At 60.1% G+C, this 9,848-nt stretch overlaps 2 protein-coding genes across 3 annotated transcripts; one reads left to right on the top strand and one right to left on the bottom strand.

The window, feature by feature from the left end:
• Positions 1–212: 212 nt before the first annotated feature.
• On the bottom strand, positions 213–7,937 carry KAT2A (lysine acetyltransferase 2A). Of its 2 annotated transcripts, none has more exons than XM_026512818.4 (18): positions 7,529–7,937; positions 7,267–7,390; positions 6,781–6,926; positions 6,585–6,674; positions 6,116–6,297; positions 5,830–6,021; positions 4,881–4,987; positions 4,595–4,705; positions 4,366–4,505; positions 4,071–4,279; positions 3,758–3,884; positions 2,543–2,653; positions 1,960–2,103; positions 1,585–1,699; positions 1,459–1,495; positions 1,316–1,379; positions 1,099–1,183; positions 213–932 (listed from the first exon to the last, which is right to left on the bottom strand). In XM_026512818.4, exons 1-18 carry the CDS (start codon positions 7,865–7,867, stop codon positions 739–741), a joined length of 2,517 nt encoding a protein of 838 aa, XP_026368603.1. In that variant the 5' UTR covers positions 7,868–7,937; the 3' UTR covers positions 213–738. The 2 variants fall into 2 exon arrangements, with proteins under 2 accessions (XP_026368603.1, XP_026368604.1); XM_026512819.4 differs by having other exon boundaries at positions 4,366–4,502.
• Positions 7,938–9,182: 1,245 nt separating this feature from the next.
• Positions 9,183–9,671, top strand: HSPB9 (heat shock protein family B (small) member 9). Its single transcript, XM_026512816.2, has one exon. The coding sequence runs from the start codon at positions 9,183–9,185 to the stop codon at positions 9,669–9,671; it is 489 nt and encodes a 162-aa protein (XP_026368601.1).
• The last annotated feature ends 177 nt before the right edge of the window (positions 9,672–9,848 follow it).

Genomic DNA, 9,848 nt, shown 5'->3' with positions numbered 1-9,848 from the left:
AAGCAGGCTCCTCACTGAGCAGGGAGCCCGACGCGGGGCTCGATCCCAGGGTCCCAGGATGACGACCGGAGCCCAAGACAGATGCTTCAACCGACCAAGCCACCCAAGCATCCCCATCCGAGGTTTAATAGGCTCTAGTTTTGCTGGAGGTCCAGGCGGGAACGGGGTCAACCTCCTAAGGCTGGGGCCCCTACCAAAGAAACAGTCACACAGAGAAAAAAAAAGGAGCTTTATTGTTCCCTCTGAGGGATTAATGCCAGGAAATAAATGGTCCCCAGGCCCGGAACTCCTGGGGGACAGACAGAACAGTGCAGGGTGAGGCACGGCCCCTCCAGTCCCAGTTGAACTTCCAAACGCTAAAGCCCCCTCCCTCAAGCTAAAATGGGCAGTCCTGACCCTTGAGGAACAGTGGGCCGGGTCAGGCCCAGGACTCCAGGACTCCACGGCTCTGGGGGGAAGGGCTGGGGGCCACCGGGGCCGGGCAGGGCTCACCCCCTAGCCACCAACCACTTTAGAGGAGCTGAGCCCCAGACCCAGGAGACCCCTCCCCAAGGTCAGATACAAGGAAAGCTTTGTCTGCAGGTGTGGGGGCGCCCGAGGATCCAGAAAGGGCTTCAGGGCCGAGGGCTGGAGTGTCTCAAACTGAGAGGCACGTGGGCACCAGGGCTAGCCCTCGCGACCAGATCAGAACCCGAGGTGGAGACATTCCAGGTCAAGGCTGCGGTCCAAAGCCAGAGACTACTTGTCAATGAGCCCCCCCTCCTTGAGCTTGAAATAGAAGAACTTCTCCAGGGCGCTGGCGCAGCGGCAGTACTCGCTGTCCGGGGGGTTGTACTCGCGGCAGTTGGCGATGACCCGCTGCAGGTCGGCCACGAAGAGCTTGCGGGTGACGTAGTAGCGGCTGCGCAGTCGCTCTGTCATGGTCTTCAGGTCTGGGGCAGCAGGACGTAAGGGCACGCTCTTAAGAGGCTGAGGAGAATGGGGCGGTCCGCCGGAGGGGCGCAGCCGACAGGGGGCCGTGGGGCCCAGGGAAGGCAGGGGCAGGAGCAGATTTGGGGGTGGAAGTGGAAGGAGGGGGTCGGAATGGAGCGTCCTCACCGATAGGGAAGCGGATGACCTCGTAGTAGTCAGGGGCCTCCGACTTCTTCACAGGCTCCATGAAGGGCCAGGCACTGGGGTGTGACTGGAGAGAAAAGCCGAGCTGGAGCCTGGCCCGCTGTGCCCCCCGCCCACCTGTGAGCACCACCCACCCCAGGAGGGGTCAGAGAGCCACAGCCACCGGTGCAGGCACCCCGAGGGGAGCCTGGTCTCGCACCTTGATCTGGGCCAGCAAGTTCTTGAGGGTTGTGTATAGCTGGTCTGGGTCCTTCAACTCCTTCCTGGGGCGAGAGACGCCACGTCTGAGGCCCTTGGTCCTTCTGCCTCCCCCAACACCCTCCCCCTCCACACAACACTCACCCCTTCTCCTTCCCCAGCGGCTTCCAGCCCGTCTCTCCTGAAAAATGGGGAGAGCAACCCTAAGAATTTGAGAACACACCCCAAGCAGGCTGCCCCCCCGCCCGCCCCGCCCCGACCCCTGCTCACGAATGCCGGGGACGCTCTCCACAGGGATCTGCCTCACACCCTCCTTGAAGCAGCTGAGCCCGGGGTAGACCTTTCGGATCTGGGCCTGTTTGCGCTCAATCAGCTTCTTGATGATCTGAGGGGAGGCAGGGTCTGAGGAGCCAACTCCAGCCCCAGCAGCAGCCCTCCCAGTGCCACAGTCAGAGGCCCTGCCCCTGAGTCCAGGCGCCTCGCCTCCTAACTGAGAGGCAAAGCAAGAACCAAGATCCTGGCCCATACCCACTCACACGTGCACATACGTGTGGTACACACCCACACACGGGGGCTCACCCCTCCGTGCACATGAATAGCCCCAGGGTTGTGTGTGCACGTGCGCGCACACACACACACACACACCTCCTTCTGCTTTTTGATGATGTGGGACAGTTCCGTGTAGGGGATCCGGGGATTCAGCTCACACTCCATCAACGTTGCACCCTCATAGTCCTTAATGTAGCCCAGGTAGCGGCTCTTGGGCACTTTGATGTCCTTGGAGAAGCCCTAGGGAGTGGACAGTTATGACCCGATCCCTCAGCAAGGCTCTTCCAACTTGAATAAACCTTCCCCCAGGAGTCCCCTGAGGGGCTGTGCAGGCCACGTCCCCTCTCCGCAGTTCCCGGATCGCCTTCCGTGGTAGCTGGTACAATGCTCTGCGTTGTGTGGGCTCGATTAATTTGTCCCTGGAGAGGTTCCAGGTCAGCTGCGCCTCCCAACCCACCCTCCAGAGCCTCCCAGTTCTTCCAGCCTGCCTTCCTGCCCTACAGGTCCCTACTCTTCACTGGGGCGGCCGCAGGAGGCAGGCAGATGGGCACGGAAGACTTCCCCATAGGTGCTGGATGGAACAGGGAACATCCCATCCCATCCCGTCCCCACCAGAGGGCCAGACAGAATGACCCCTGGACCCCGGCAGCAGGCAAGCGTGGGCTGAGGCGAGGGTCACCTGCTTTTTGAAGTAGCCAATGGCGTACTCGTCGGCATAGGTGAGGAAGTACAGGATGCTGTGTTTAATGTGGTACTCTTTCAGGTGGTTCATCAGGTGAGTCCCGTAGCCCTGGGGGGAGGGGCAGGGCTCAGCAGCAGCCCGGACGGAGAGAGCGGACTGGATAGGAGGTCAGGACAGCCAGGGGACCCGGGACAGGGAGGAGACAAGGCAACTGGCAGAGGAAGGGGGGGTCTGTGGGGAGAAAGGGAAGGCTACTGGGTTTCTAAGTGCTTACTCTGGGCTAGGTGTGGTGCCTGGTACTTTACAGGCCACCTCTCAGGTTAATCCACAAGGTAAAGTATTTTTATCTCCATTTTACAGAAGAAAAAACAAAACCTGAAACTCAACTATGTTAGGAAATGTGTCCAAGGTCAGCCAGCCAGCCATGGTAAGGCCAGCACTGAAATCCCAACCAGGAAGTTGCCGTCCACATGTCACTGGTTCCCAGTTCCTGGGCCTCAGAGTTAGGGGGAAAGGGGAGGAGGGATCACAAGGGCCCTACTCATTTCAAATCTGAACCCTGAAGACAGCGCGTCTCCCACACACATCAAGACCCAGGGGCACCATGCAAATCTGGGTTACATAAACCAGGAGAACCAGGGACCCTACCAGCTGTGGGTTGTTGTCTGTTGTGCCAATTCAAGGACAGAACCCAGGACTAGCATCCAGCGCAAGGCTAGTGTAAAAATTATTAACTCCTTGGTATATGTGAATGTTCTCGTAATGAAGGAGACTCAGGTCCATTTAAAAGCATTATTGATAGCGGCGCCTGGGGGGCTGAGTCGGTTAAGTGGCCAACTCTTGATTTCAGCTCAGGTTGTGATCTCAGGGTTGTGAGATGGAGACCCGCACCGGGCTCTATGCTCGGCAGGGAGTCTGCTCAAGATTCTCTTCCTTCCCTCTCCCTCTGCACCTCCCCCCCGCCCCGCTGCCGTTTGTGTGTTCGCACGCTCTCTCTCTCTAAAACAAAAAAATAAATCTTAAAAAAGAAAAAGATTTTGGGACTCTTTGTCAGTGTTTTCGTAATGCAGTTACCAAAGGACAACTGCCACCTTGTGGGGCTGGGAGGAACTGCCTGGCCACTGAAAGAAGGGCTGGAGACTGTGACTCTGACCCAGTCCAAACTCAGGAGCAGGCGGTGGGATGGGGCTGGGGCCAGGAACACACACTCACCTTGACCTGCTCGTTTGAGGTAACAGCGCAGAAGACAATCTCTGTGAAGCCCTGAGTGGGAAACATGCGGAAGCAGATCCCCCCGATGACCCGCCCATCCTTGATCAAGGCCAGAGTCTTGTGCTTCCTAAGGGGAGAGGGGACAGGTCACTGCCCCCACCTGTTCCCCAAATGCTCCCCAGGTCCTTACAGCCCTGGAGGCCAGGGCTGTATTTAGTGCCAGGAGCAGAGGAGCAAGTACTCCCACAGGTTGAGGGGGTGGGGGCCGAGGACGGGGGCTGCCGCCGGGGTTGGGGCACTTCTGGGGACGCACGGGTCGAAGACGAGGCGGGCGATGTACTCCTTGGGCATGCGCGGCAGCTGGTGGGAGAAGACGTTCTGCAGCCCCACAAGCCAGAGCAGCACCCGCCGGTTGGCTTTGGGTGTCAGCGAGTTGCCGATGACGTGGAACTCGATGATGCCGCGGCGCTCCTCCAGGCGGGCCGTCTCGTCCCGGGCTGCGTTGGCCGACAGCAGGCTCGTCTGGGCACCAGAAGAGAGGTGGTAAGCTGGGGCCTCAGGCTGGTGAGGCCCCCTCCCCACGCTGTTCAGTGAGCGAGGCTGCCCACCTCAGGCCCCAGCATGGCGGCAGGGTCAGTGATGGTGAGCATGACCTCGTTGACCAGCTCCATGGGGATGTCGCCCATGACACGGAGCCGCTTGGCATCCTCCAGGGTCAGGTTCTCCGGGAGCTTCCTCTTCTCACCTGCTGGGAAGGTTGGCAGGGTCTCCGGTGGACAGCAAGAGAGGTGAGGGGAGGGCTGAATGAGAGTCAGAGGTCAGGGGTCAAGCACCCACCTGGCATGGGCTCAGCCCCTCCGGAATCCAGGCTCAAGGAGCTGTTGCTGCCCCCACCCATGGTGGGGCTGAAGATGGGGGCACTGGGGACAACTGCCGCGCTGACCGTAGCTGAGAGTGAGAGAAATCAGGGGATGGGGGGGTCAGAAGTGGTGGTGAGTCCCCAAAAGGGATCCCCAGATACCCTGATGCATGTCCCCACTGCTGCCATCCGCAGTGCCTCTTCCCCAGGGGAGGGCTGAGCTCTGCCAGGGAGGCCAAGCCGAGAGACTGCTGGCGCACATACCCGGCCTGGGCACCAGCTGGGTCCCCTCTGAGGGTGGCATGGTGAAGCCGGACTCCCAGATCGGAGAGTTTGCCCCATAGATCTCCTCCTCCAGCATGGACAGGAATCTGTGGGGAGGGTACAGTCTGTCTCGCAACTCGGTCCTCCAACCAAGGCAGCAGCCTGGACGAGACACCAGAAGAACTGGAGGCAGGTCAAAGAGGCCGGGTTGTCAGGGAACTGGGAGCCAAAGAACAGAGAAGCCTTCAGACTACGGGGAGACACAGTCTCCGGCCTCTTGGGAGCTCCTAGTCAAAGGCAGAACAGGACAATCCAGGACAGAGATCAGAGGCGCAGTTCACCATGGTGTATAGCACAGGGGGACACGGTCTGAGCTGGTGCCATCCTGAGCTATCCGGCCAAGGGCACGAGTCACCCTGGGCCTCAGTATCCCCTCCTGCACCTCCTATTCCCAGCTGCGGGAGAAGGATCATTGAAAGGCCTGCATTAGTCAGTGAAGGCTTCTTAAACTGGGTAGCTACGAGCAAGGTTTAAAATGAGAGGAAGGTGCAGCAGAACAGAGGAAACTCTTACAGAAAGGACTACAATAGGGGTGGAAATTGGTTTCACCTCAAGCGTGAGCTCTGGTTTCTTGGCACGCTGTGCTGGGAAGGACTCTGAGGCCATGTCCAGGCCCCGTGGGAAACAATTAGTCACATCTACCAGGGGCGTGGGCAGGGGTAATGTTAGCACTTGGGCCATGTACCTGCCATCCCCAGACTAGTACACGCAAAGGCAAACCAGCAAGTTGCATCTGGGCCCCAGACAAGTCTGCCAGGTAGACCCCCAGATCCCAGAAGGCTCATGGAGGGGAAGGAGGGGCCATGCCGGGAAGCCTTCCTGGAAAAAAGGGGACAACAGGGAGGATGTGAACTTGGGGCAGAATCCTGCTAGCCAGAACGAGCCTTACTTTGGGAAGTGGGTAAGGATGAGGGTCCTCTTCTCAGGCACCAGCTTGTCCTTCTCCACCCGGAATTTCTCCAGCAACTGCCGCCGGGTCACGGTGAAAATGGAGCGGAGGAGGCTTCGCCCAAAGATGTGAGTGGTCTCGTAGCGGGGGAGGCTGTCACAGCTCTGGGGCACGTGGCAGTAGCAGAGCCATCTGCGGGCAATGGGGAGGTAGGATGTGAGAACGGAGACGCTGGACCCAGGCTGGGCCTACCAGCCTCCCCCCTGCTGGCCTCGGCTTGGCCTACCTGGTATAATTGACCTTGTAGGTAGCCACGTCCTCGGCCTGAGACCGCTGCCGAAACTGGGCAGGCGTCTCAAGCTTCCAGTAGTTAAGGCAGAGCAGGAACATCTTTGAGAGCTCAAACATCGTCTGCCGCTCCCGAGGAGCCAGGTGACTAAACTTGTACTGCACAAAGTTCAGCACGCCCTAAGGAGTGGGCAGGGAACAAGACCAGGAAGGAGACGTGAGCAGCCAGCCGGGGTTTCTTACCCAAACCTGGTGCTTCCTGAGGGCAGGCTCAAGCTCTCCTCTCGCTCTGGGGCTCTCTGTAAAGAAAAACCCTGCCCCCTTCCTACCCCCATGCCCATCTTGAGCCCAAAACATCCTCCCTTCTCTGAACGTGTCCCTTGTTCTCAGCTTGAGGAAGATGGGGGACACAGGCTCCTCACTCCTCCAAGATGCCCCCCATTCTCTTACCACCTTCCTCACCCCACCTGCTCAATATTAGGCTTCTCAAATGGGGGACTGCCCAGGGAGCCCTCCACCACCGGCCGGGTCATCTGCAGGATGCATTTCCGCAGGAGCTAGAGGAAGAGGAAGGGGGAGGAGTACGGGTCAGTGGAGCTCGGAGCTGTAGACACCCCAGCCCCATCTCCTCTGCTCACTCACACTCACATGGATGAAACTCACCTTGAAGAGATAGAAATAGACCTGCTTAGTGTCTGTGTCCTCTTCTTTGTGAACAGACATAAACAGATTCTCCACGTCCACCACCATACCCAGCAGTCGGTTAATCTCATCCTCTGACACATTCTCCAGGTGGGACACATGGTCAGCTGTAGGAAGGATAGGTGGTAGGGTTGGAAAGAATGGACACATCACCAGAGCTCCCGCCCCTCTTCATCACCAGCCAATTTACAGCCTCAGTCCCTCCAACCAGTGTGACCAGCAATGAGAGTGGCTGCTCCTACGTCAGTCCTTGGGTGGACCCTGTCTCTTCTGGGCTGGCAAATTTCCTGTCTCTTCCCTTGGGAGAATACAAGCTCCCAACCCAATCCCTCCTTAAGGAGGCATTTTAGGTTCCACAGAGAAGGCTCTGTGGCACTTAAATCATCCTGTCCAAGCGGGACCCGGCACCTGCCCCCGCCCCAGCTCCAAGGGCACTACCTGCCTTACCCAAGGGGTGCTCACAGCTGCGGCACAGTTCGCTCAGGTTGGCAGCTGGCTGCTGCAGGTCCATCCGGGGTGCAGTGGGGGGCTTGGGGTTTTTCCAGCCATTACACTTACAGGTTTCATTGGCCTGGCGGCAGAAGACTCAGTCAACAGCCCTGTAACTGGGATGGGGAACCCATCCCCAGCCACAGATGTGCCCCCATTCCCACCCGAGCCCTGGGATGCCCCAAGCCCCGCCCCTTCTCACCCCAGGCCCCGCCCCCACCTTGCAAGCCGAGAAGACCCCTAGCTTCTCAAGCTTCTTGGCGCGCGGCAGCCCCCGGACTTGCGCCTTCCTCTGGCTGGCGCGCTGCTGCTGGCTCAGACCAGGTCGAGCCGGATCCCCTCCGCTCCCGGTCCCCCCACTTCCTACCCCGGGACCCCCAGTCCCTGTGCTGCCGGCTGGCGCTGCAGCTGGGGCGGGGGCTGGTGCCGGAGTGGGAGCCGGAGTCGGGGCTGAAGCCGGGCTGGGGGCAGGAGTCGGAGTTGGGGCAGGGGTTGGAGACTGAAGGGGACGGGGCTGCGTAGCCGGAGCCGGGGTCGAGGCCTGGGAAGGTTCCGCCATGGCCTCCCCCGCAGCGGAGCGCGGCGCGGCGCTCCCAGCCCTAGGGCCGCATGGGCAACCGGCGCTCAGTGCGCAGGCGTCGCTGCGCCGGAGCATGATGGGAGTTGTAGTCTTCTGCTGCTCCCTTCACTTCTAGCTTCCAGACTTTTCTGTCTTGTCTCTGGGTCCCAGACCAGCAAGTGAAGCCTGAGCCATTAGCCCAGATTGGCTCCTCCTCACTTCTAATCTCTCTTTGAAGGCTTCCGGGATAGTGAAGATTGCTGTTTTCTTGGGGACTTGGAGAAACATCTGAGAACAGGCTTCTGTTGAGGGGAATCGTAGAATCTGCCCACCTCCTAAGCCTGGGGGTAGAAGTGCCGCCCTGGGGTCTGTAGTTGTGTTGGTTTCCCGGCATATTCCCTCCCACGCCCACCCCGACCCTGTCCCACACATCTGCAGACGTAGAATTGTAGCTACAATGGAGATTAAGAAGCAACACTTCCATTTCCTGACCCCTGAAGTGGTTACATGGCTGTGCTCTGTGGGATAATTCCCTTGTACTCTTCGGGGCACTTTTTAGTATTACGTTATACTTCAGCAATAAAAGATTATTGTAAAAGCACTGAGCGCCAGAGGATGGCCATGGTCACGAAGCAGGCTACGGAGATGAGGAGGAAGTAGAAGTATGCGAGCGCACGTCCTGGTGTATGCGAATGGCTCTCCCCCTAACGCTGTGGGCATCTCGAGGGCAGGCCCGCGTCTTCGTTTTGTCCCGGAGCCCAGCCCAGAGCCTGCCACGATAGACCCGCGCTCTGACGCATGACGGAAACCAGGGAGTCGCGTTCACCTCCCAAGCCCCATGTGTCACAGGATTGTGCTCAGAGAAAGGACGTTCGGAGAATGGAAGACCCCACGGTCACACCCCCTTGGCTCTGTTCAGGGGACACAATCCGTCTTGTCCTCAGGCCCAATATTTGGAAGGGCAAGAGCCCAGCGGCTCCATCTCTCTCTCTGCCCTGTGCTGGTGAGCGCTCCAGGGTCGGGCTCCCGCGTCGTCCTCCGCAGGTGGGTCACCGCCCTGAGCTGGAGAAGGGCCTGAGAAAGGGGCAGGAGCCAGGGTAAGAGCAGCAGCGGCGGGCCAGGGCGGCTGACAACCTGACCCGTGGAGTCAGGACTCGCGTGACTGGCCGCCCCGGCCGCAGGGGAGCCGAACCCGGCTGCTCGCAGCGGGTCGCGCTAGGGCCTCTGGGTGGGGGTGGGGGTGCGGTATGCGTCGCCCGCGCGCCCAGCGCCACGCCCAGCGCCTCGCGCCCTTGGACAGCAGTTGCTCACTCGGATGCAGCGGGTCGGTAGCGGTCTCCCCAGCGGGAGCCAGGTGGCGTCCCGCAGTCCCAGCGTGGCCCTCGCCGAACAGAACCAGGTGGCCACGCTGCCGGTACAGCTGCTCAGGGACGATGGGGTGGCTGCGCGGAACAACGTCCACGCAGAGGATGGCTTCCAGATGAAGGTGGATGCCTACGGCTTTACCCCCGAGGAGCTGGTGGTGCAGGTGGACGGCCAATGTCTGATGGTGACCGGCCAGCGGCAACTGGAGGGCTGCAGCCCGGATGGGGCCGGCTACCGCGTGGCCCAGAGGGTGCACCGGCAGATGCAACTACCACCGGACCTGGATCCCGCCTCCATGACCTGCAGCATGACCCCCTCGGGCCAGCTGTGTGTCCGAGGCCCCTGCCAGGCTCTGCCTTGCCCTGAAGCCCAAAAAGGCCCATCCCCGAGAGTCCGGGGCCGTAGCTCTAAGAAAGGCCAACCTAGCCTGACCCAGTAAACGACCCCCGTAGCGTGCAGCAGCAGCCTTGGTGTTCTGTGGTCTTTTCGCGGGGTTGGGGTCAGAGGTTGAGGCATAACGGAGGTAGAGAGAGGGCCAGTGGAGGGCCCAGGGAGGCAGGAAAGGCACTTTAAGGTGGTGGTGCACCAAGAATCGGGCCTCTGGGACCCTGGGAGA

Source organism: Ursus arctos, unplaced genomic scaffold, assembly GCF_023065955.2.
Source record: "Ursus arctos isolate Adak ecotype North America unplaced genomic scaffold, UrsArc2.0 scaffold_24, whole genome shotgun sequence".
Taxonomy (NCBI): Eukaryota; Metazoa; Chordata; class Mammalia; order Carnivora; family Ursidae; genus Ursus; species Ursus arctos.
This window is presented reverse-complemented; position numbering and strand designations above follow the sequence as displayed.

What these genes read in the sequence shown, in the direction of transcription:
- KAT2A (XM_026512818.4), bottom strand. Translation starts at nt 7,867, where the DNA reads ATGGCGGAACCTTCCCAGGCCTCGACCCCGGCTCCGGCTACGCAGCCC. An exon ending in CAGCTGTGAGCACCCCTTGG is followed by an intron (nt 6,927 to 7,266) that starts GTAAGGCAGGTA and finishes TCCTTCCTACAG; the next exon opens with CTGACCATGTGTCCCACCTG. An exon ending in CCGCCATGCTGGGGCCTGAG is followed by an intron (nt 4,280 to 4,365) that starts GTGGGCAGCCTC and finishes TCTGGTGCCCAG; the next exon opens with ACGAGCCTGCTGTCGGCCAA.
- HSPB9 (XM_026512816.2), top strand. Translation starts at nt 9,183, where the DNA reads ATGCAGCGGGTCGGTAGCGGTCTCCCCAGCGGGAGCCAGGTGGCGTCC.